The sequence below is a fragment of the Pan troglodytes genome, chromosome 7, assembly GCF_028858775.2.
Source record: "Pan troglodytes isolate AG18354 chromosome 7, NHGRI_mPanTro3-v2.0_pri, whole genome shotgun sequence".
Lineage (NCBI taxonomy): Eukaryota > Metazoa > Chordata > Mammalia > Primates > Hominidae > Pan > Pan troglodytes.
In genome coordinates this window covers 141031694-141058724 of record NC_072405.2, presented here as the reverse complement: position 1 = coordinate 141058724, position 27031 = coordinate 141031694, and the positions used below count along the sequence as shown (strand labels likewise).

Here is a 27031-nt window from a genome sequence, read left to right as displayed (position 1 = left end):
ACTTATTCCTGCTTGTCATTATTATTATTACTGCTGTTGTTGTTGCTATAATTATAGTTATTATTAGCAGTACAAATTCCAGCTCTACGTCATAACAACCATGGGGCTTGGGTAAAGTATTTAATCTCTGTATCCCCCAGTTTCCCCATAGATGAAATAAGGGTCTTACTTGTATCTGTCTCATGGGGACATGGTAAACATTAAATGAGATGATGTATGTGCAATCTTTTGCATTGTGCTTGGCACATAGTAAGTGCTCAAAAAAGTAGCTGATATTATTATCACATTTTTATTTAAGCAATCAGAATATTTCAAATGATGGAAAGACTGAGAAATAAAACTAAGGAAAAGGGCATGAGGCTGGGGACAGTAGCTCATGCCTATAATCCCAGCACTTTGGGAGGCCTAGGTGGGTAGATCGCTGGAGGCCAGGAGTTCAAGACCAGCCTGGCCAACGTGGTGAAACCCCATCTCTACTAAAAATACAAAAATTAGTCCGGTATGATGGCAGGCGCCTGTAACCCCAGCTACTCAGGGGGTTGAGACATGAGAATCACTTGAACCCAGGAGGTGGAGGTTGCAGTGAGCATAGATCCTGCCACTGCACTCCAGCCTGGGCAATAGAGTGAGACTCTGTCTCAAAAAACAAAAACAAAAGAGTGTGAGAGGAGCTGGCATTCATTAGAATATTCAGGGAGCCAAACAATCGTTAAGACACCCCTGGCTGCCTGCCATTTTATACCATGGAGGCATTTACATCACAGGGCATAAACCAAAGTGGGAAGGGATCTGGACTGCATAATTACACAATGAATTTTAGAGGGTAGGATCTTCTCTTTTTTCCCTATTTCTAAGCAGAAAATAAAAATATAGGCATAATGGACTGAATTATATCTCCCGAAAATTTATATGTTGAAGTCCTAACCCCAAGGATCTCAAAATGTAACTGTATTTAGAGACAGCATCTTTAAAGAGGTAATTAAGTTAAACTGAGGTCATTAGGGGGACCTAACCCAACATGACTGGTGCCCTAATAGAAAGAGGAGACTAGAACCTAAGGGAAGACCAAGTGAAGACACAGGGAAGACAGCATCTGCAACCATGGGGAAAGCCCTCTGACAACACCAACCTGCCAACACCTTGAACTTAGACTTCCAGCCTCTCCAATTGTGAGAAAACTAACATCTGTTGTTTAAGCCACAGAGTCTATGGTCCTTTATTACAACAGCCCTAGCAAATGAATACTATAGGTAATACAGTAAACAGAGACTTTCCCACCAAACCACAGCCATTAGGAGGATGCACATTTACTTAAGCAGGATCTCTGACTCCTGCTGCACAGTCAGGCTCCTTCGTGGCATCACCATATTGTTCAAAGCCAAGGAAAACAGAAATCCACCTTTGAAAGCCATTTACCTTTGCTCTGCTCCCTGACTGCTATCTGCACTCTTTCCACCCTGCCCAGCCCTACCTAACCAGTCATCAGCTGCCTGTGCTCTTTTGGATAAGGACTAAAGAAGGCATCAGTTTAGATTAATCCACGCTTAAAGTTCAAGAGAAATTGATGATGAATCAGTGACACCATCTTTCTCTGACCTAGGGCATGCATGTGGAGGAGGCACACTCACATGTGTAGTGCAGGGAAAGGCCTTGGGAGTCCTCTGATCCTCTCTTCCACTACTAGTGTGTGATCCAAAACAATGACTTAACTCCTCTCTGTCTCATTTCCTGTATCAGTAAAGTGGGAATAATTATCATATGACTTCATAGAATTATTGCAAGGATTAAATCATTGAATTCATATGAAAGCAATTTGTAAGTTTTCATGTTTCCTACGAAGGTCAGGAAGTCATTAATCAACCAACAGTTTTGAGTATTTACCTTGGACCAGACTGTCTAGGGTGTGTATTATATAGGGGCATCTAAAAACTACTAATCGCATGATACATAATTGGAGTGCAATAAGATGAATGGCATGTGGTTTTTGCCCTCATGGAATCCACACTTAAAGGAAGAAATGGATGTTAAGACAGTAATGCAGGTGGCAAGGGCTATACTGTAGAGTTTTTGAGGTCACTGCAAAGCACCAAGTGCAGCCTCTAAACCCCCTCTGTGACTTGTGGAAGTCGTGGTCTCTAAATGGTTGGCGGAGGCAGAAAACAAGAGCTAGCCTGGTAAAGGAAGCTAACTGCAGGGAAGGAAGAACATTTCCCACCCAGGGACAGACGGTAGGAATAAAAGCATTTAAGTGTGAAATAGAACAGGATTTGTGTCTTTGTTTGGGTTCTTCCAGAAGCAAACCTTGAGACAAGGATTTGAATGCAAGTAATTTACTCAGCGGTGGTCCCAGTAAACACAAGTAGCTTGGAAAATGAGAAGGAAGGCAACCGATAAATAATGCATCATCCGATTAGTTACCTCTGTGGGCGACTGGAGCTTAATCCGGCTGGGAAATTCAGGGAAATGGTGTGAGAGCATGCCTCAAAGTTATCAGGCCCAGGGGGCGAGGGAGCCGGGACTCTCCAGCAGTTCCCACTGGCATTGGTCAAGTGCTGCTTCTGAGGGGTGTTAATTTCCTGGCACCTCCCAAGGCTGCGTGTCACATGGGCAGAGTGCCCTCTAGTGGCCAGATAAAAACACCATCTAGCGGAGAAGAAACCCAAGGGTTGACACTTGAACACTGGGTGAGAGGATGCAGGCAGAGCACCTACAGCATCAGACACCACATGCACACAGAAGTACAAATGCTTCCGTGTTCTGGAGCACATATCCAACTGGGGAGTTGCAGACAATAAAGCTGAAGAGATAGGTGGAGGCAGGGGCATGCATATATGTCATGCGTCAGTGTGTGAGCTTTATCCTGAGGGCAATGGTGAGCCATTGGAGGGATTTAAGATAGGGAGAGGCATGGTCAATAGTGTATCTTTAATAGATCACTCTGGCTGCTGTGTGAAGGATGCCTTTGAATGGAACAAGACTGGAGTCAGGAAACCCAGTAGACGGCTCTCATTTTAGTGATCAAGAAGGAAAATGGGAAGAGCCCGATTTTTAAAAACACACACACAGTGGTAGGAGCAAACATGTTTAGAAGACAAAAACAAGCCCAGCAGAACTTGATGATTTATTGAAGATGGATACAATGGGGAAGGAGTCAGGATGACTCTAAGGGTCTCTCATTTTGATGATTTGGCAATGCTGGTGCCACCAAGTGAATTAGAGAGCAATGCAGTAGACACAGGCTTAGTTGGAGAGAAGATGCACTCAGTTCATGGAATTTGTGATTGGAGGAGGGTGAGGGCAACCAAGCATGAGACATGGTAGCTTGAAGCCCAAGAAGGATAACTAACCTTGACATAGGAATTTAGAAACCGTCAGCACATGGGTATTGAAATGAGATGGACCAGGTAAGTCTGTAAAATTGAACCATTCAGTGGGCCAAGGACAGAACCATAGCAATCATCAACATTTAAGGTGTAAGAGAAGCAAAAAAAAAAAAAAAAGGCATTCTCAAAGGGGCCAGGCATGAGAAAAGCAAAGGACATCACTAAGGCATAAAAAGTCAAGAGAATCAAGACCTTGGGGTGATCAATAAAAACACCAATCTGCAGGTGTCCAGCAGGATATAAAGTTACATGTGTACATTGATTTTTCCACTTTGACTGGCAGGCTAGACTGTTCTTAGTTCATTTCATTCCAGTCTGAGATGCCAGTGGGCATTAAGAGCGTGGGAATAGGCAGTGAAGGTAACTAGTTTGAGAAGTTTGGAAACAAGGAGGAAGAGAACCTAGTTGATAGCCACAAGTGTCTGCAGGATCCAGGGCACTTTGTTCTTTTTCTTAGAAGAGACTCTTAGAAGATGAGGAGGAGCAGGGACAGGAGGCTAGGAGAAAGAAATGAGAAAGAAAAGGATCACTGAAAAAGTAAATTGCTGAAGAAGTTATAAAATGATCAGGTAGAAGTATTGACCTTCAGCAAGAGAAGGAAAGACAGACACATCATCATCTGGAGTTGATGTGAAAGAGAAGAAAATGAATAACAGACAAGTCTATGAGGATTGGAACAGAGGTAAGTCACCACCAAGAGCCACCACCATGTTCTCAATGAAGTAGAAAGGTAAGATCATCCACTGAGAGAAATAGAGTAGAGGGTTAAGTGGAGATCTGAAGGTTTGGACTAGCCATTGAGGAGAAAAGAAAAGGAAGCTGACCAAGAATGAATGAACTGGCAGTCAGAACTCAGGCCCCAGCTGAGGCTGGAGACCATGAATTTTCAGTCATCACATTCCATATGGTGATGATGCTGTGACTGTGGTAATGGACTGAATATTCATGATCCTCCAGAATTCCTATGTTGAAACCCTAACTCACAAGTTGATGGTATTAGGAGGTGGGAAATTTGGGAGGTGATTAGATCTTGAAGGTAAAACCCCTATTGGATGGGATTAGTGCCCTCAGTTTAAAAGGCCCCAAAGATTTGCCTTGTTTCTTCCACCACTTGAGGACACAGTGAGAAATCAACATCTCTGAACCAGAAAGTGAGTCCTCACCAGACATCATATCTGCCAGTACCTTGATCTTGGACTTCTTAGCCTCCAGAACTGTGAGAAATAAATTTCTGTTGTTTATAAGCCACTCAGTCTAAGGTATTTTGTTATAGCAGCCCACGTGGACTAAAACACACTGTTGACATAACGATATCCAAGCCTCATTTTCTGTCTCTCTGTGGGTGCCTGTGCACATGTGTACACACACGTGTGCACAGGAAGCATCACTGCAGAACCAACCTCTGATGACCATTTCTGGCGCCCTCTGTGTGTCTCTGTCCAGGAGCTGTATTCTCAATCCTATGATGCTGTTGGGGTGATGTTTGCCTCCATCCCAGGATTTGCGGACTTTTACTCTCAGACTGAAATGAATAACCAGGGAGTGGAATGCCTGCGCTTGCTCAATGAGATCATTGCTGACTTTGATGAGGTAAATCTAAGCCTGAGACATTTACAATCACAAATGGGCATCGTTGTCAAAGCGTTGTGTTATTCATTGTAGGAATTACTTTTTTTTTTTTTTTTGCACTTATGGAATTCCAGCCTGCATTATAAACACAAACATGTATTATCTGATTTAATTATCACAATTATCACCTGAGTTAAATGCTATTATTTCCCTATTTGGGGGATCAGGAATATAAGGCTCAGGGAGGCTAAGTAACATAACCCAGTGTCACACAGCTGGCAGATGGCAAAGTCAGGACTTGACTAGAGGCCTCTATGAGGCCAATATTACTCGAGCACTGACACCACAGAGGCTGGACACTGAAGCAGGCATTGCTCCATCTTCTCAAAGTGTCAAAGATAAAACTGTCCATTTGCATTTGGTCAGAGAACTAATTGCAAGTACAAACAAACTACAGATAGCAGTTTCTTCCTCCAGGCTCCATGAGTCTAGTGAACACATTCTGTGGGGGGAAATACTCATGCTGCACTTCAGCTCCATTCACAAACTTGACACAAGTGGGCCTTCTACTCCCCCATTCCCCATCTTGAAGGACACCAGTGTCCATCCAGTTACTTAAGCCTGAGCTGGGAAGCAAGTGATTCACTGAGAAAACGCTACGGAATAAGCCAAATCCCTGCCTAACCCCAGAGGGAACTCAGGCACATAAATGGTACAACTGTCTCACACTGAGGCAGGGGGCCAGGCTTTTGGATACCCGTATTGGTCAGTCATTATTGGTCATGGGCTGCCCTGGTAGGGGTACCTAGCCTCCCAGGCATTTCCAGCAAGGGAGTTCTCATGAGGCCAAGCAAATTCTCCAAAAGGAGGTGCAGTAATGCATTGTCAGCAGCCAGCAGTCATGGCATTTTGGAGGATGGCCCCACAAAGGGACTTGGGGTGGGAAAAAAGAACAACTACTACATCACTCTAAATAGCATCCTGTCCCTCCATCCCTACATTCAATCCAGCTACTGAGTCCAGTGAAGTCCTTCTTTCCATTGTATATATTTATGGTGCAAAATGTGATGTTTTGATATATGTGTACATCGTGGAATGATTAAATTAAGCTAATTAACAAATCCATCACCTCACGTCTTACAACGCTTTTGTGCCAAAAATATTTAAGATCTACTCTCTTGGCAATTTTCAAGTATGCAATACATTATTATTCACTATAGTCACTATGCTGTGCAATAGATCTCCAGAAAGTACTCCTCTTGTCTAACTAAAACTTTATACCCTTTAACTAATATCTCCCTGTTCCCACCCCACCCCCCAGGTTCTGATAACCACCATTCCACTCCTTGCTTCTGAGTTTGACGTTTTTCGATTCCACGTATAAGTGATATCATATGTGCTTGTTTTTCTGTGCCTGGGGTATTTCATTTAGCATTATATCCTCCAGTCCCATCCATGCTGTTGCAAATGACAGGTCTTCCTTCTTTTTGTGGCTGAATAGTATTCCACGGTGTGTGTGTATATGTGTATGTGTGTGGTGTGTGCATGTGTGTGTGCATGCGTGTGTGTGTGTATCCATTCATTTCTCAATGGACGTTTAGGCTAATTCTGTATTTTGCCTGTTGTGAACATGCTGAGACGAACATGGGCGTGCAGACATCTCATCAACTTTCTTAATAGCTCTCACACCTGCCTTTTTCTCACCATCAATGCTGATTTTACCTTGATTCAGACCATATTATTTCTCTCCTAGACAACTGCAGTCATGTCCTATCTGCTCTCCCTGCCTGCATCTCACCATTAGCAATCACCAAAGGCAGGAGAATTTTGTCACATCCCTTTGAAGCCTAAACCCTTCAGTGGCTCCCCTTCATCAACTCTAGTAGGTCTTGCACTCACTGTCCCTGCCTCCTCTCAGCCTTACCTCTCACTGCAGGCCACCTGGCCAGCACCACCTAACTACTTACAAGCCAACAAGCCCACCTGGCTCTCACACACTGCACTTTCTGCCTGGAGGCCATGCCATCCTCGCCCTTACCCCATCCTCTCTCCCTCGACTCCATGACCAGCTGAAAAGCTAACATTCATTTAACAGTCAATTCAAACGCTACTTCTACTGTTGAAGGCTTTTTTCTAACCCCCATCTCTATCCAGGTAAATGTTGTCACTCCTTTTTTAATGAAAAACTCATACTCTGAAAAACCTCCTATCATAGAGGCTGAAACCCTTCAGTACCACCCTGTTTGCCACCCACTAGCCACTTAGTTCTAGGGTAGAAACCCATGTTACTAATCTCTATAGGTTTTTACAAGTGTTGCCAGAAATGCAAAGCATTTTCAATATATATCATTTAATAGTTATTTATCTCTCATACAAACCCTTAGGCTAGGAATTATTAGCCTTCATTTTAAAAATAAGCAAAGCTGAGACTAGAAACACCAAAAATGACCAGAGTCACATACCACTAAGTGGCAAAGCCAAGATTTGAACCCCAGTCTCCCATACTGCTTTGATTTGTAATCATTTGTGTTGCACTGTTTCTCACTTACCTGGCATTTCATGGTAATGATTTTGAAGTCATAAGCTCAAACATGGTCATCGTAGTTGCCCTGGGATGGGTGTGGGGGGTCAAGATGGATAAGACGTGATCGCTTCTTGCCTCCCAAGGCTTCACCATCCAGTGGGAGGCACGGTGACTATGAGTTGCCCTTACACAAGAAGTCACTGGTAAGTGTACTAGTACAGAGGGTCTTGCAAGGTGGGGAGGGGAAGGCAATTTTGTGACAATAGCACCTTTAACTCCTGTCCTCTATGCTAGGCCATAAGGTCACTAAGGTAGAGACCATATTCTTGTATCTTGTTAAGTCTCCAGGGCCCAGCTCTGTGTCTAGCACATAAGAGATGGACATGGCAGATGCTTGCTAAGTACTTGCTAAAGGAATGAATTCATTAATGGGGGGCACAGAAACAAGCTGGCAGATAGTAAGGTGAAGATAGGTTAATGCAATTCAAAACATACTTCCAATTTTTTTAATTACCCTATTAAAAATATCTGACTAAAGGTTAAGATGTCAGACTTTGTTGTATTTTAAACTTTATAGCAGGGGTGTCCAGTGTTTTGGCTTCCTTGGGCTACATTGAAAGAAGAATTGTCTTGGGCTACCTATAAAATACACTAACACTAAGGATAGCTGATGGGCTTTAAAAAATTCGCAAAAAAAAGTCTCATAATGTTTTAAGACAGTTTACAAATTTGTGTTGGGCCACATTCAAAGACGTCCTGGGCCACATGTGGCCAGTGGGCCGCAGGTTGGACAAGTTCGCTTTATAGCAACCCATCTTCCAAAAGTGCTCCCTCTCATATTTTAAAATTGTAGTGAATAAAGTATATTTGAATTACATTTGCATCTCAGTGAACCAAATTGTTGACACTCTAGAGTCTTGGAAAGCGGAGAAAGAGGGCAGTGCCCCTAGTGGTTGAAATGGGTGTTTGCAGAGGGAAGTTGGAAAACAGGGAATTGGTCTAGGAGGCTGGGTTCTTTAGAACATGGGCATTAGACCAGGAGGAAAAGTATGAAAAAGAGGAGCGGGAGGATAAGCAGATGGGGAGGAGGGGAGAGAGGAGAGGGAAGAGAGGAAGCGATGAAGAGAAGAAGGATGAAAAGAGGAGGAAAGGGGAGGAGGTGGAAGAGAAAGGGTGAGGCGGGGGGAAGGTAGTGAAGAATATAGTCAACAGGAAAAATAAAAAAGCGGCCTGAATTGCCAGCCCAAACACTCTCAGTTCTGCCTGTGTGTGGGTCCTTGGGTCACTCAGACCTGCCTGTTTTGTTTTGTTTTGTTTTGTTTTGTTTTGTTTTGGTCAAGAGAGGTCCTCTAGATTCTGCCTGGCTGAGTTCCAGCCAGACGCCTGCTGTTCACTTTAATACTGATGCTTCTCTTCTTGCTGATATAATTACCACAGGAACCTGAGATCATGCAAAATTCTTTCCTGGCTCAGAGAAAAGCTGAACTTTGCACAGATCACATCTCCAAGACTGTGTTTGCAATAACCCAACTCAAGGGCTCCTCATCCCACAGCCCCTGCCTCAATAAAGGGCTGAAGAGCCCTCTCACATCTGACTTCCACAAATGGGCTGATCAGGGACCACTCTATGCCCCCAGACACTTTTAGCTATAGAGTAAATAAATCTGCTGGATGGATATTAAATGAGATAATGAAGTTCCTTTCTGCCTCCAAATTATCTTCTGAGGGGGAGGCTTACCAGAGCCTGAAGCTGGCTCTTGGCCAAGTGATTCTGAAGAGAAGAGAAGGAAAAGTACCTGCTCTCCACAGGACCACATCAGATCAGTCCACCACCAGCAGAAAGCTGGGGGAAAGTAGTTACAGGGAGGCAGAGGGAGGGAGGTGAGCAATTGAAGATGTTCCAGGATTTTTAAGCTGAAACATTAGCAGCTGAAGGGCTGCCAAAACACCAAATATGTTTGATTAGTGTCTGAAAGCAAAGATCAGTCATGATCCAAGGCTGAAGACCTGTGTACCCTGGGCACGACTGGCAGAATCTCTGTGACAGCAGAAGAGGGGCTTCACTTTAGTTCAAGAAACAAAAATAATAAACAAAGGCTGCCCCTGCTGTAAATCAGGCTATACATACACACGAACACACACACACACACACACACACACACCAAAGCCAAGCACCTACCTGTGTTCTCCATGTTCCCAGAAGAGTTCCTCTCAAGGAGGAATTTTCCAAGTTTCTTAGCCCCTGATTAATTTTGAGATGATGCCTGAAACAAGAGAGTCTGTAGAGAACCCATCTTCTGCTCCGTCTGCCTGTCTGTCCACCCCAGGATGACATGAGAGCCGGAGGATATTACAATCTTAAATGGAGGCAAAAGCTAGAGAATCAGAAATTACATCTAAATGTCTGCCAAGAGTGGGAATAAGAAGACAAAGTTTAGACTTGGGAATCAGTAAGGTTTGAATTTTAGCCTAACTCTCCCACTCATGGTTGGCTTCGCGAGTGTGCAGCTTGTGCAGTCCCAAAAGGAACCCATGCTTGTTTTAATGTTCTGCTATTGCTCTGTGTGTCTTAATTTTTGAAAAAGGTGTTCCACATTTTCATTTTGCACTGGGCCCTGCAAACTATGCGTGGTCCTGTCTCCCCTTTCTCACCCTGGGACCTTGGGACACATTATTTTACCGCATGGAGCCTCTGCTGATTCATCTGCAAAGTGAATGCTAAGCTCAAAGTGCCACTCAGAGAAACAGATGATCGACGGAGGCAGAGCCCCTAGTTCTGTGCCCCAGTATATGCGGACATCGCCTCTTCCAGTCTACTCTTTAATCTCTTTAAAATGTTTAATTTATGCTTTGTATACTGTGGAGTTTTTATTTTTAGTAGAGACAGCGATTTTCACCACGTTGGCCAGGCTGGTCTCGAACTCCTGACCTTAGGTGATCTGCCTGCCTCAGCCTCCCACAGTGCTGGGATTACAGATGTGAGCCACCACCCCTAGCCTGGAATTTTTAATCTAATAGTTACCTGCAAGGGCATTGAATTTATGTAATTTAGCCGTTTTCTCACTCTATGTCCTTAAGCAAGTTATTTAATCCCTCTATGCACCTCAGTTTTCCCATCTACAAAATGAGATACAGTAGGGTCATTGTAAGTTAAATGCAGAGATTAAAAAGCACTTAAGACTGTATTTGATGTGATGGACTGAATAGCATCTCCTCCCTAAAATTCATGTGCTGTGAGAAATGAGTTTCTGTTGTTTGTTTTTATTATGGCTGCTTGAGCAGACTAATACACTTGGCACATAACTATGATCATTAAAAGTTCATTTTATTATTATGTGTATTTGTTTCTAGTGTGGCTGTAACAAAGTACCACATATTTGGTGTCTTTAAACAACAGAGGCTGGCCGTCGTGGCTCATGCCTGTAATCCCAGCACCTTGGGAGGCCGAGGCAGGTGGATCACGAGGTCAGGAGTTCGAGACCAGTCTGGCCAACATAGTGAAACCCCATCTCTAGTAAAAATACAAAAAATGAGCCAGGCGTGCTGGTGGGTGCCTATAATCCTAGCTACTCGGGAGGCTGAGGCAGGAGAATCACTTGAACCTGGGAAGTGGAGGTTGCAGTGAGCCGAGATCGCACCACTGCACTCCAGCCCAGGCAACAGCGCGAGACTCTATCTCAAAACAAACAAACGAACAAACAAACAAATCCAGAATGCGTTCTTTCACAATTCCGGAAGCAAGAAGAGTGAGATCAAGGGGTGAGCAGGGCCCTGCTCCCTCTGAAGGCTCTAGGGAAAACTCCTGCCTTGCCTCTTCCCAGCTTCTGGTGGTGGCTGGCTGACCGTGGCAGCATGATTCCAATTTCTTTCCATCCTCACATGTCTTTGTCCCCGTGTGTGTCTCTGTGCCCTCTCCTCTTCTTATTAGGACACCAGCCATAATGGATTTAAGGCTCACCCTAATCTAATATGACCTCTTCTTAGCTTTAAAAATTACTCTGCAAAAAACTTATTTCCAAAGAAGATCACATTCTGAGAGTCTGTGAGGACATGAATTTTTGAGAGGCACTATTTAACCCAGTATAGTATTCACACCCTTTTTAGAAGTGCATAGGGATAAAATGTAAGTTTGTTTAAAAGGAAGGGAGAGGTGCACTTATGATCTTCTAAACTAATATGTTCTACTTCTCATCATTCTGCAACTAATACTCTTCCACCCTGGAAATGCACTGCGAATATGAAGTCCATGTGACAGTGATTAACTGAATCTTGCTTCATTGACAAGAGTGACACTGAAAGCCAGCCTCAGAGAAGTTGCTGTTTATGGGCTTATTGAACCAGTATCTAGTGAAGGCCTGCCCTGGGCGCACAGGATATAATGACAAACTAAACAGGCATAAATCCTGTTCTCATGAAGTTTATACTCTATTGTGGGTGAAGAACAATCAAAAAGAATAACAAGTAAATATGTTGTACAACAGACAGAGATACATTCGGTGGGGCAAGATAATGCAGGGAACATGGGAAGGAAGGTTTGGAGAGAGGGGTGCAATTAGAGTCACCCACTCATCGCTTACCCAGGACTTTCCTGGTGTCGGCACTAAAAGTTTTGCATCTCAAAAAATCCCTCCGACCTGGGTGAACCGAGATGGTTGGACACCCATAGTGCAATTTCAGAGAGGGTTCTGAGAAAGGGCTTACTGAGAGGCCTGGAGGAGATGAGGAAGTGGAACTGATCCATAGAAACAGCTTGGGGGGCATGGCGGCAGGCAAGGAAAAGCCCACATTCTAAGCCCTGAGGAGGGTGTGTGCAGCAGGCATTCTCTTGTTCTCTTGAGCAAGTCAGGTGATGGAACCTCACTTGTGCTGCCTTAGGGGTGAGCCAGCTGCATCAGCATGTCTTGGGTACTTTCTATTTAGACAGGGAAAGACTTGGACCGCAGCTCCTCGCCACCCAACTTGCAAGAAGAAGGCTGGAGCTGGTTTCTGCCTTTAAACCAGCGTGGCAGGGTCAGTGGCTGATGGAGAGAAGGGCCAGAGTGCCAAATATTACAGGACCTCATGGACCAGAGCAAAGGCTTTGGCTTTTACTCTGAGACTGATGGGGATGGCTACGAGGGTTTCCAGCAGAGAAGTGATGTAACTTAACTTTGATTTTAACAGGGTTCCTCTCAGCTCTGTGTGAAGAACAGGGTCTAGAGTGGAAGAAGGGAGCCAATTAAGAGGCTTATTTCAATAAAAGAAAATGGATGAGGGTGGCTAGGACCAAGGAGGTGATGAGACAGGGTCAGAATCTGAATGTCTTTAAAGATAGGGCTAAGGATCTGCTGATAGATTAGATGTGGGTTATATGGGTTTTATTCTGAAGCAACTGGTAAAATGGAGACACCACTAACCAAGATGGGGGTCGATGAGGAGGAACAAGGGGCCAGCTTTGAGAATGGCAGATCTGAGACACCTGTTAGACCTATAATGAGGACATCATGTAAGCAATTCCATACTGAGTCTGAAGGTCAAGACAGGGCATGCAGTTAGGAGTTTTCAGCAAAGAGATTGTATTTACAGCTGTAAGACACGATGATACCACAAGGAAATGAGTTAGATGGAAAAGAAAAGAGGTCTGAGGCCTGAGCCCTGAGGCCCACCTATGATATACGATAATGGTGGAAAGAAGGAATTAACCACAGAGACTGGTGAAGCATCACCAGTGAAGTGGAAGTAAAATATGAAGTGGGGGAAGCCAAGTAGGAACAAAGGTATAAACAGGAGTAGAGCCCCAGCAGCTGGGTCCAGTGCTGCTGGTAGCCCAAGAGAAGCGAGGCTGAGGACAGCCAGCAGCATGGGACATGGAGGGCCTCCAGGACCTGGAAAGGAGCAGTTTCAGTGGCATGGCAGGACCAGGCTTAGGAGAAAATGGGGAGGAGGAAAATGGAAGCAATCAGTCTAGACAACTCTTTTCAGAAGTTGTACAGCAAAAAAAGGAGACAAGTAGAAAGGAAAGTGATGTCAAGAAAGACTGCTGTAGGATAAGAAATTTCACAGCAGGCTGTATGCTGATGGGAAAAATCTAGCAGAGAGGGTGAGATGGATGGAGTCAGGGACAAAAGAGAATGCTGGAGCAGCATGCCTACATGACAAAGGATGGACCTGTAAACACCTGTGGGGCTCGGCCCTCACTAGGAGCACTGAGAGTTCCTCCCCACACCTGGAGAGAGGCACATGTGTGCACACAGGTGCAGGTAAGTGGAGTGAGCTGTAGAAGCAGGTGTGCACTACTATAATCTCCTGCCAAAGGTTCACTCCAGACATGAGGTTAAAGCGGTGCCCTGTGCAGCCTTGGAGGTGAGCCAGCTGCATCACCAAGTCTCAGGTACTTTCTTCTTGTAACAGGAAAACACCTATGCCACAGCCCCTGGGCACACAACATGTAAGAGGAAGGCTAGAGCTAGTCCTTTGCCTTTAAATCAGTATGTCATAAGCAATTTCTTAAACCAGAGATCAGCACACTTTTCCTGTCTTCTCCAGGCACTTCTCCAGCCCACTCCACTTACCTGCACCTGCCCCTGTGTGCACATATGTGCCTTTTTTCCAGGAATGGGGAGGAACTCTCAGGGCTCCTGGTGAGGGCCGAGGCCCACAGGCATGCATAGGTCCCATCCCTTGTCACCTAGGCATGCTGCTGCAGCATTCTCCCTTTTTCCCCAACTCCACCCATCACCCTCTCTGCTAGATCTTTCCCATTGGCATACAGCCTGCTGTAAAATTTCTTTTTGATTGTTTCACCCACAATAGAGTATAAGCTTCATGAGAACAGGATTTATGTCTGTTTAGTTTTGACTTTGAAGCGAAAAAGTATGTAGTGTAAAAGCAGAAGAGACCCAACCCAGCTGTGCTGAACCACACAGAACCATGTTCTAGCCATTGGCCTATGCTCTTCCCAAGAATTTGGGAAAGGGCATGAACGTGTAAACTGAGTACTACAGATCTGGAAACTACATCATCAAGAGATTATTTTGGGGAAATTCAAAGGAGATTTGGGAAATAGGAGAGATGTAAGAACCACTTCTGAGTACTGTCACTTGAAGGGCTGGCCCATGGAGAAGGGTTCGGCTCTTTCTATATTGCCCCAGAGCTGCCATCTCAGCCCAAAGGTATAATGGATCGACGGAGGAAGGATCTCTCATTCAGAGGCTTCCCAACAGTGGCCTGAGCTGCATGGGACGAGCTGAGGTCCCCAGGGAGTGAATCCCTACCAGCCAGCATAGATGGGGGTAAAATGGATGACCTGGAACTAAATCCTGTTCATCTGTGACCTGTCTGTGCCCCACCACCACCAAAAATGTGAGGCTTGATTCTTTGAAAAGCCTCAACTGCAAACTCCAGGTTAAAGTCTCAGCAGAGTAGATATTTAGAAAGTTGAGGAGGGTGGGAAGGCTTCCTGTGTAATCAGAGGTGGAGTCATGCTGTGTTTCATTAGGCATAGAGTGAACTTTGACATGCAGGTCACAAAAATAGAACAGGCTACTTTATAATGGGATTGTGTACTATCATAGCCCCTGCCATACATGAACACTTATAGATATGAAAAACAAGGAGACAGGAGGCTTTGACGTTTCACCCTTCTAAATCATTTCAAACTGGGGAATTCAAAGCCAACGCATCCCATGGGTCTCTCTAATAATCACATCTGAGAATGGGAATTGAAATGTGCCATGGCTTATTCAGTGCTTAGGTAGAAGACACCACAGAACCGTGTAGTTTAAGTTCAAATCTGGAAGAGAAGTTCAAATCCACATTAACTCCAGCCCTCAAAGCAGCATGCACTTGTCCATGATGTGTGGGGATGTGCAACTCAGGACACGGCAAGCCCATCAAAGGCAAAGACTTTGTATCCCTACCTCAGTGCCTGGAATATAATATTCAATAACTACCTACTGGATGAATAAATGAATGAATGACTTGACTATCCCTCAGGCAGCTCATCCTCTTCCTTTAAAGTGGTGCTTCTCTGACTCACGCATGCACTAGAACTACCTGGAAGGCCTGTTAAAGCACAGGTTGCCAAGCCCCATCCCGAGAGTTTCTGAGTCAGTAGGACTGAAGGGGCCGCAATTTTGCAACTCTACCAAGTTCCCAGGTGATGCTTATGGGACCACACTTTGAAAATCACTGCTTTAAGGCAAGGTAGCAGGAAAGGCAGGCGTGACTTCGGAGTCAAGCAATCAAGATTCAAATTCTGTTCTGACTCTTCTTAGCTGGGTGGCCTTTAGCAATTCCGTCAACCCCTCTGTGCCTCAATTTCCTCCTATATAAAATGGGGACAAAATATTGACTGCACAGGGTTGCAAGGTATATTATGGATATTGGGTGAAGGTTTCTTAAACTGCACTGAGGTGAGAAGCCATCCAAATATCACCTAGTGTTTCCAAGGAATATTAACAATTATCAGTGCATCCCAGACCATTAGACTTGGGGTACAAGGAAACATGCAATGTTGTACCCACTCTCCAAAATTATACTGTCCACTTGGTATGGCAAACACCAATCATTCAATATAAAGTGACGATGACAGACGAGGGCTGTTGGTGCAGAGAGAGGCACCCAAGAAGCTTCCTCAGAGGAGAGGCCAGGCACAGGGATACATGCTTCAACTTGTCTAGGGAGCCCACAGACATTGAGATCAGCCAGCCCATTAGAGTTTAGGGAATGTCTTTACTCTTAATAGCATATATTTGGTTTTATGTAATTATTTTAACAGGTTTGTTGTCTTATAGTTGATTCAGAAACCTGCATATAAAATATACAATTTGATAAGTTTTGATATGTTTAGACACCTATGAAACATCACCAAAATTAAGATCCTGAACATATCCATCATTCCCAACAGTTTATTCATACCTTCGTAATTCTTTCTTCCTGCTCCTCCCCATCCCCTCATTCCAGTGCAACTATTGATCTGCTTTCTATTACAATAGGTTACTCTGCATTTTCCAGAATTTTATATAAATGAAATAATCATGATAGGTACTCTTTAATATCTGGCTTCTTTCACTTAGTGTAATTTGTTTGAGATTTATCATATTCTTGTGTGTTTCAAGAGTTCATTATTTTTGTTATGGAGTAGTTTCCAATTTGGGGCAAATAAATTTGCAATTTTTTTTTATTTCTTAAAGTTTTATTTTAATTGACAAATATAATTATACATATTATAGAGTACAATGTGATGTTTTGATACATGTATATAATATGTAATGATCAAAACAGAATAAGTAGCATATTCATTACCTCGAACATTTATCATTTATTTATGATAAGAAAATTTAAAATCCTTCCTTCTAGCTGTTTTTAAATATACAGTATATTATTATTAATTATAGTCACTCTACTGTGCAATAGAACAGATCTTATTCCTCCTATCTAACTGTAAGTTTGTACCCATTGTCAAGCATCTCCCCACCCCCTCTATACCCCCATCCCCAGTCCCTACCATTGACTCTCTACTTCTATGGGTTCAACTTTTGTAGATTCCACATATGTGTGAGATTATATGACATTTGTCTTTCTGTGCCTGGCTTATTTCACTTATCATAATGCCCTCCAGATTCATCCATGTTTTCTAAAATGACAGGATTTCCTTCTTTTATGGCTGAATAGTATTCCGTTGTGTATATATAACACATTTTTTGAATTTACTCATCCATTGATGGAAACTTAGCAATCCCACTACTGGGTGTATACCCAAAGGAAATGAAATCAATATGCCAAAGGAATGTCTGCACTCCCGTGTTCACTGCAGCATCATTCACAATTGCCAGGATATGAAATCAACTTAAGTGTTCAACAACAGATGAAGGGAAATATTGTATGTGAGTTTATAGCTTGTCAATCTTTGGAGCTTAGAAATTCTTGGTGCATAACACCAAGCCACTATGAAATAAGTGCATGTGATAGACAAGCATGTGGTATAATCCAAAACTATTCTTGACTTTCTTGACTCCCCTTCTCTGCCCCGTGACTGCCCCGAACACAAACGCACACACACATGCACACATGTGGACACACATATAAACACCACACACATATGTACACATATGTGCATGACTACACACAAATGCACACATGTGGATGCACATGCACATAACACATGTGTGTGCGTACCCACACACAGGCACACATGTGGACACAGGCATGAAAACCACACATGCACACATGCAAATGCATACTCACACAAATGCATGCATGTGGACACATACATGGACATGCATGTGCACATAAATGCACATGCACACATGTACTGTACACATGTAGACATACACACATCACTACAAATGTGCCCACATGTGTGTCCACACACATATGTATGCAGGTGGACACACATGCACATAAACACCATACACACATATATGCACATATACACCCACACCCACATGCAATATGCACACATAGTTGCACACAGGCACACACACACAAATCTACATCTGGGACTAGCAAATGTTAGAAGCTAATTTGCAGGAAGGCCACGCAGCACCAATCTTGTTGATTCTATCACCACCAATATAATCTTTCAAAATATCCATATATCTGACTCCATCCCTAACCCAAGCCATTGTCATTGCCTGCCTGGATCTTGCAGTAGGTCTCCCCTCATGTTTCCCTCTCCTCATGACAATAAGAATGAACTTTCCAAAATCCAAACCTGACTCAGTCTCTTTCTGCCTACACCCTTTCAGTGCTTGTCACTACTCTTAGCATAGAGACCCATTGTCTTCAATATCATCTGTGTGTCCTCCAGGGCCTTGTGTGTTCTGGCCCCCACTACCTCTCTCAGCTCTTTTCCTTCAACTTATAGACTGGCTTACCACACTGTGGCCAAACTGACCTCGTCTTCACTCTTTGGACCTCCTGTACATTCTCCCCAACTTCCAGACCTCATCTATGCTGGCCCCTATTTCTGGATGCTCCCCTTCCCGTGCCCCTAGCTTCCCCAACACACACAAACTCATACACTCACTGCTAGAAAAACCCCTCCTCACCCTTTAGAACTGAAGCTAGAAATCACTTGCTGAGGGATCCTTTCCGAGATCCTTCAGATTAGATCAAAATGGCCTGATCTCCTCATCCCTCTACCCTGTGTATTTCCAACATAAATTCTCTTAAAATTGAACTAGGGCATGTTCTGTGTATTTATTTTTAACATCTGACCTCCCTACTTGGGTTGGTAGAGCTCATGTATATTGTTCATCCAACATATAAGAACTCAATGAATAGTTACTGTATTAATTTACTACTGCTGCTGTAACCAATGACTACAAATTTAGTGGCTCGAAACAACAGAAATCTATAACCTTACTGTTTGGAGGTCAGAAATCCAAAATGAAACTTACAGGGCTGTGCTCCTTCCAGAGGCTCTGCAAAGTCCTTTTTATCATGTAACCTGACATACGCACAGGTTCCAGGAATTAAGACACAGGCATCTTTGGGGCCTGGGTTCAGGAAGCATTATTCTGCCTACCACCATTGCTAAATAAGACACCAAGGTTTCCCTCTCTTAGCATTAAAACCGAAACCACAGGTAAAGGTAAAGGAAATGTCCCAGGATAGCACCCATTCCTTCATTTAATCATTCACTCATTCATTCTTCTCTACAGTCTGTCTAGGTGCTGAGTAGTAAACACAACAGTGGAAAATATATGCTCCAGGAATATTACATTCCCGGGAGGAAGAGGACAATAAATAAGCAATATCAGGGATAAGTGCTAAGGACAGAAGGTAAAACAGGGAAGGAAGATAAGAATATGTATGTGGGAATGGGATGCTGTGTTCAATTTTAAATAAGGTGGTCCAGAAGACTGCACTGCAAAGATGAGATTTGAGGAAAGACCTGTAGGAGGTGCGGGAGTAAGCCATACAGTTGTCCCAGGGAAGAGTAGCCCAGCAAGGGAACAACGGGTGCAGAAGTCCTGGGGCCAAAGCAGGCTGAGCTTGTTCTCAGGTCAGTGTGGCAAGGGGCAAAGAGATCAGTGCAGCTGGAGCAGAGCAAGAGAGGGAGACGATAAGAGAGCGGACAGGTCTTGGCAAGCCTTGCAAGTCACAATGAAGACTGGTTTTGACCTTGAGTAAAACAGAAAGCCATAGGAGGTTTGGCACAGAGCAGGGACAGGATCTGACTTACATGTGAAGGGGCAGACCTACTCCTTAAAGAGTACCAATTTACACCCATCTCCACTCCTGACCCTTAGCAAGTGCTCATTAAATATATGTGACTGGCTGAAAGCATGATTCTCAGAGAGAAAAGCAGATAACTAGAGGATACTGAACCATCAGAGGTAGCTCATTGTGAGCCAGGGGCCTGTTTTCAGGAGCCCAGGCTGCTGGAAGAATAAACACCAGGGCTAACACCATTGCCTGGCTCTCTTTCAGTTGCTTGGTGAAGACCGATTTCAAGACATTGAAAAGATTAAGACCATTGGCAGCACCTACATGGCCGTGTCAGGCCTGTCACCTGAAAAACAGGTAAAGGACTCTTTGGACACAGCCACAATGCATGGTGGGGTCTTTCTGTTGTCATGTCACCGACGGTGGTGAAGCCTCTGTCACCAAGATCCTTGGGGAAAGATGGGGAGAAAATCTAATGGACTGGATTATAATAGTTACGTGATGTGGATTTGCCCCCAAGGTAGGTAGAGTCTACCGGATGAAGCCATGCTGCTTTTTTGAGAAACTTCTAGACTTTGTTCTGAACCTCATTGTTCCCTTGAACAAAATCAAGAGCCCAGAAATACCCTATTGTGATTTAGTTGTGGATCTTACTAAACCCCTAATACTAGCCTCTTTTTTCCTATTTTTGTTTTGTCTTTCAAAAGTCTTACATCATAATAATAACAGCTGCTGCTTTTTAGAGTGTTGACTGTGTTCCAGGCACTGGTGTTAAATAGCAACACTGTCTACCTTCCAGGGTTAATGGATGAATTATCTCAGATAATGTCATGCTCCCCAAGCAAAGCCTTGCATCTAGTAAAGTCCTCAATTAGTGTTAAAAGAATATGAGTCCAAGATACTTGGGGAAATGGAATTCTCATCAATTTCTTCCAATCCTTCGTATGCTTTTTTCCAACTAAAAACAATAAAATACTTCAAGAGTGACTATCTGGGATGAAATTCATGCTGGTTATTATTTGGTACGTGTGCAGCAGGGATCAGAAAACTACAGCTCACAGGTCAAATCTGGCCCACCATCTGTTTTTATAAATAAAACTTTATTGGAAAACAGCCATGCCCATTCATTTATATTTTGCCTATTGCTCCTTTCAAGCTAAAATGGCAATGTTGAGTGTCACAACAAAGACCATATGGTCCACAAACCTTAAAATATTGGCTATCTGGCCTTTATTGAAACTATTTGCTAACCTCTGTTCTACAGGTGCACAAAGTTCTCTCATATAAAAAATCTCATTCAATACCTATGAGGTAGGAAGGGCAAGTATGCTTATTCCCATTTTATAGATTTGGAAACTGAGGTTCAGAGAGGCCCAGAGGCTTATGCAGCACTTCCCTTAGGAGTTTTGTAAGCAAATGTATCCCTTAAACACACACTGTGAGCAATTCAAAGGAAATAGACACAGTTCTTAGACTGGAAAAGCTACACATACATAGGAGCACATATACACACACACACCCATACCCACACACATACCCATACCCACACACATACCCATACCCACATACACTCACGGCCACCCACACGCCCACACACCCCCAACACACACGCACATACACACATACACTCATTCACACACATGCCAGTGAGCATACACTAAGGAATTGATGCTACATCAACCTGAACAGACAGGTGTAGATGTGGAAGAAGGAATACAATGATCCACATATACTACACTCTTGCAAGCAAATCTTATGTCTTCCCATGTTCTGAGATACCAGTGTATCTCAGACTTGAGTGTAGAGGGGCTCACCCACATGATTATTTCCTTTAAGGGATGTGCAGGTAGGGTTGGGTTAGGACGTAAAGCCCCTGCTGCAGAAATGTTAATGTTCCCCCACATTCCGCATTAAATGAATTCTTCTCCTCATGTTTGCTTCAGCAATGTGAAGACAAGTGGGGACATTTGTGTGCTCTGGCTGACTTCTCACTCGCCCTGACAGAAAGCATACAGGAGATCAACAAGCATTCATTCAACAATTTTGAACTCCGGATTGGTGAGTAGCAGCTGCAGGTGGGGCCTGATAGAGCCAGCTGACCTTGCTCCAACAGACCCTCCCCTGCCTTGGGCATCAATCCAGGAAAGCTTTTTCCTGAAAAATGCAATAGATCTAGCATGACCCTGCCAAGGATAGGGACAAGGTCAGCTCAGGCCTTTCTTAGTTTCCTCTCAGTCAAGATGCTGGAAACAAGAGTAGGATACTGGCTTGTGTGCAGAAATACAAAGCAGCCAGCCTTTGGCAAATGCTAGACTATTGTGAACCCCTCTTCCAACTTGCCTGCCCAGGCAAGGTCGTGCATAGAGATGTAGCTGACTAATCAGTCATTTAATTCTGACTCCTGGGTAGCTCAATGCTGGTGGTCAATGTATTGCTCTCAGGGTCTTCAGGATAATTCCTTCAGACAAAAGCAGGATTCTACTCCTGAGGATGGCAGATAATATATTTCCAGGGACAGACTTTACTCAGCCACAAAGCTCGCCATTTCTTTGGGCTTAAAGACATCACTGCGCAAAGCAACAACATAACATTAATCACTGCAATCAATAATAATCCTTTATAATTTGTCATTCCTTCCACATCTCTGCTGAGCCTCAGTGACCTCCTAAAATGCAGTCTGAAAATCCCTGGTCTAGTCCACATTCTCATTTTGTAGATGAGTAAATGTGGGCCTAGGAAAAGGGAGTAACTAGCCTAAGATCACACAGTCACACCAGCAGCAGCTCCAGCATTTCCTAACTCTGAGACAATGACATTCTGGCTGCCAGAGTGCAGTTTAAAATAACTTTTGCTACAGTCCTCACACTGTAGACATCTTCTGGCTGCCAGAGTGCAGTTTAAAATAACTTTTGCTACAGTCCTCACACTGTAGACATCTTCTGGCTGATATGCCATTTTACTTTATCTGCTTCTCCTTTAGCAGCTTTCAAGAAAAAGAGGTCAAGAAATACCAATATCTGACTTGTCAGATCTAAGGAATGCCATATGTCTTTGTTCTTTGCATTAAAGGGCTTATATTTTATGTTTTTGATCTATGGATGGGATGTTCAACGCTTGTTCCCACATCTTCCATCAATCTTATCAATGTCATTTCTGAAATTGTTGACTACACAATTGAACCAGGAATAAAAAGGGAACTGTAATGCTGAACAGAGATATTCTAAGTAAATTCTGAAGATGTTGCCAAATCAGGGTCAACCCTTGCCATGACATATTACACTCCTAGTATAGTTTCACTGATCTCAGAGGTTGGAAAATTAACTTCCCAACTGAATTAAGCATCTCAATTTGTGTTTTGGGTCTGCTGTAACCAGCTGTATGACTTCGGGTGAATCATTTAAACCTTCTGTGTCTCCGTTTCCTCCTATGTAAGGTGGGTGTTAAATTATTACCTCCTCTGCCTCTCTACCTCACAATAATAATATGAGAATCAAATGGGATATTGGCTGTCAAAGGTCTCTGCAAATTTTAAAGAGCTAACTATCATTGTGATTCCCATGTACTCCATAGAGTGAGATTTTCAAATTGCCAGTCACTTATATCAGTGTGTATACGTGTCTTGCTTTTGCCTCGGCCTAGAATAATCTTACCGAGATATCTGCATGGCTATTCCCACCATATTCTCTGCTCAACAAGGTCTTTGCTAACCTCCTTACTCCGAAACATACTCTCTTCCACATTTCTCCATTATTTTACCCTCATTGATTTTTCTTTGTAGCCCTAATCATTCATTAATATTATATTACATTTGTAAAATTATTTTCTATCTCTCCCCAGTAGAAGGTAAATTCCATGGGGACCAGGGCTGTATTTCTTTCCTTTCCCACCACATCCCCAATGCCTAGGACTGTACCTGGCTCATAGCAAGTGCCTAGTCAATGTTTGTAGAATGAAATCATTGTCTTTTAGAAAGAGACATACATGCCCACTAACAGGTTTAGTGAAATGCTACCATTTCTAGAATTCTATGCTTCCTAGTGGAGGAGGCACTGAAACTGTCTTTAAAAGTATTTACCAGATAAACTGTGAAAGTGTGGGGAAGTAATAGCCCAAGCAGGGGGAAAGTCAGGACAAAGGCACAAAGGTGGGTACTGGCTGGAAGGTTAGGAAAACTCCAGCAGTTCAGTGTGAATATAATGCAGCAGTAAGGAAGAGAGTGGGATAAATGAGCCTGGAAAATCAGGCAAAAGCCATGTCAGAGAGGTTCTTGATTGTGATTCTAAGGATCATTGGCTTTATCCTGTAAGTGAAAGGAGCCCTGGAAGATATTTAAGTGGGTTGTAACTTGATCAGATGTGCAACTTGATCAGAACGAGCCCTCCCGCTCCTGCAGCAGTGTGGAGGATGAGCTCAAGGGGACAAGCGAGGAGACAGGGAGGACACTTAGAAAGCCATCGCCATGGACCAAGGGAATGATGCTGAGGACCTGGGCTAAAACAGAGAGGGAAAAGGCCTGTGCAGGCTCTCAGAGCACTGTGTCAGCAGAAGCAGGAGATCCTAGGGTCCTGACTTCTGGTCCATGCTCTGATCATCTCACAGACTAAGACAAGTCAGTGCTCATATGACAATAATAATTATATTCAATTGAACACTCACTGGTTGCCAGGCACTATGCCACAGTGGCTTTACTTGTATTATCTCATTAAATCTGCCTTTAATTATTTCCATTCTATTGATGAGAAAAGTGAGGTCCAAATAGGTTAATTAACAGACCCAGGTGATACATCTAATAAGTGACTGGGGGCAGGATCTGGACCCTCCCGTTCATCCACAGAGACCCCACACATAGTGATCACTGTCCCAGGGAGGGGTCCAAACACCCCATTGTCCCCCTTCTCCTTCTGACTTCTTGCTCCTTTGCTTCACCCCCCAGGCATCAGCCACGGCTCAGTGGTAGCTGGCGTTATCGGCGCTAAGAAACCACAGTATGACATTTGGGGCAAAACTGTGAACCTGGCAAGCCGAATGGACAGCACGGGGGTTAGTGGCCGGATCCAAGTCCCAGAGGAGACCTATCTCATCCTGAAGGACCAGGGCTTTGCCTTTGATTACCGAGGGGAGATCTACGTGAAGGGCATCAGTGAACAGGAAGGAAAAATCAAAACGTACTTTCTCCTGGGAAGAGTCCAACCCAACCCATTCATCTTGCCCCCAAGAAGACTGCCTGGGCAGTACTCCCTGGCCGCGGTTGTCCTGGGACTTGTCCAGTCCCTCAATAGGCAAAGGCAGAAGCAGCTACTCAATGAGAACAACAACACAGGAATCATCAAGGGTCATTACAACCGGCGGACTTTGTTGTCACCCAGCGGGACGGAGCCTGGAGCCCAGGCTGAAGGCACCGACAAATCTGATTTGCCATAAAAGCATTTTCTTTCTGTTTCTTTTTTTTTGTATTTCTTTTATATATAGAATAAATATACTAATAAAAAGGTTTAATTTTTTTTAGAACAAGGATGGTTTCGTTGGTCTTTGAATGTACCAGATCAAGGACACAATTTGAGGTTCTCTTCAAATGTTCCCTTCACAAATATTTATTGGTCACCTCTTGTGTACAAGGTTTATTGGGAGGCAAAGATAAATGAGATCTAGTTTCTGACTTTGAGAGTTTGAGAGACTTACAACTAGGTGGAAGAGTGGGACATGTGAAGTGAACAGAAACTCCATACAGTCAGATACTCACCACCATCTGCTATTTTTGAGCACTTGCCATGTGCCAGGCCAAGTGCCAAATTTTTTACATAATGACCTCCTGTAATCCTCACAGCACTTGACCAGTACATTCATCAGTATTTGCTGAGCAACTACAATGTGGATATGGCTGTTCTATCCTCCAGGGAAATCCTAGCAAAAGTGTTTCCCTTATAGAGCTAACATTCTGGTTGGGGAATAATATATAATATTCTTATTAACCAATACATAAATAATCTGCTTTCAGATCGAGGTAGAGGCAACAAAGAAAATTAAGTTGGCCACTTGGGATAAGGAATGGGAGGACAGGGATGCTGATTTAACTGAGTCACCAGGGAAGGCTTTTTTGAAGATGTGATGTCAACGATTGGCCCTAAATAATAGAAAGAGGTGACCCATAAGACCTGAGAGAAAAGTTTCACAAGAAAAAGTAACAGCAAGTGCGAAAGCCCAGAGGGGTATCAAGTCCGGCACATTGGAGGAACAATGAGAAAGGCAATGGGTAAGTGAGCTACTGTGAGCAAGCACACTGTTTCCTGGAAGACACCTACGTGCTTATGACCACAAGATTGCCAGGAAAATTTCATACAGGTGAGAAAGCCCAGAAAAATTAAAGGATTTGGCCAAGGTCATGTAGTTAGTTGTAGAACTAGCTTCATAACTATATTGTTCAATAAAAGCCAACTGCTATAACAAATAACTCCCAATCTTAGTGGCTAAAACACAATAAAAGATGTACTTCTTGCTTATGTTCTATTGGATATGTGTCAAGGGGTCTCCTGTGCAATTTTTGGGAGGCCTAACCTCCTTCTGCATTGGAGTTCTCTTCTTGGCCCTCTCTATCCAGCCAACTGGGGAGAAAAAAGGGAAAGAAACAAGAATCACTTAGAAGGTCTCAGCTACCAGGCATACATCATCTTTCTGTCCCACCTCACTGCAGGGGAAGTTAGGGAATGGATGATTCCTGTGTTCCCTTACCAAAAGGAAAAGTGAAATGTAACTGCCTATGCCACAGGCACTTGAGTCTTTCTGAGCCCAGAGTCCATGTTTATAAACACTAAGCTATTCTGATAAGCTTAGTGTTGGAGGTACAAGGTTTAAGTAATTGAATGAGAATTATAAAATCCCAACCATTCTCTAAACACTTGACTCTGAACACCATCCCATTTAAAAGAAACTTAGCCCCAGGTAACAAATCCACAGTAGATATACCCTCAAAAAAACATCTACCTGAGGCATCTCAAGTGGGACCCTAATGTTAGAAGTGAAGCTGTCTTCTCTTGAGGCACAAAGCAGAGAGGGAATTGATTCAGGTAAACCTTGAACTTTGAACCACATTTGGGATGCTGTTTGCTCTAGGAAATGATATACACATCAAAGAAGTATGCCCCCTCCAAATTCATGCAAGGCCCCAATGGAATGTGAAGATGACAAGTGAAAAGCCTCAGCATACTGTAAATCCCTCTACCAATGCCAGAGGCTGTTACAATCTTCATAGACTCAGAGAATCCGAGGTCAGGAAAGCCCCATGGGTTGTTCAGTCCAACAGACTGAGGACATTTAAACAAAGTAAAGCTTCATGCCTGCTGAGACTTGGAACCACCAGATGCAGGTGGGAGCTGAGCTCAGGTAGATCGAGGCTTGGCAAACA

The 27031-nt window shown here is 43.6% G+C and overlaps 1 protein-coding gene across 4 annotated transcripts in view; it reads left to right on the top strand.

Annotated features, from left to right (window-relative positions):
* ADCY8 (adenylate cyclase 8) overlaps positions 1–25144 on the top strand; it is a 262821-nt gene extending 237677 nt beyond the window's left edge. For 3 of the 4 annotated variants that reach the window (XM_016959871.4, XM_016959870.4, XM_016959869.4), the window contains 4 exons: positions 4827–4973; positions 19897–19989; positions 21576–21690; positions 24566–25144. In XM_016959871.4, coding sequence (XP_016815360.1) covers positions 4827–4973; positions 19897–19989; positions 21576–21690; positions 24566–25053 — 843 coding nt within the window. In that variant the 3' untranslated portion in view covers positions 25054–25144. The other variant, XM_016959873.4, reaches the window with a different exon arrangement.
* The last annotated feature ends 1887 nt before the right edge of the window (positions 25145–27031 follow it).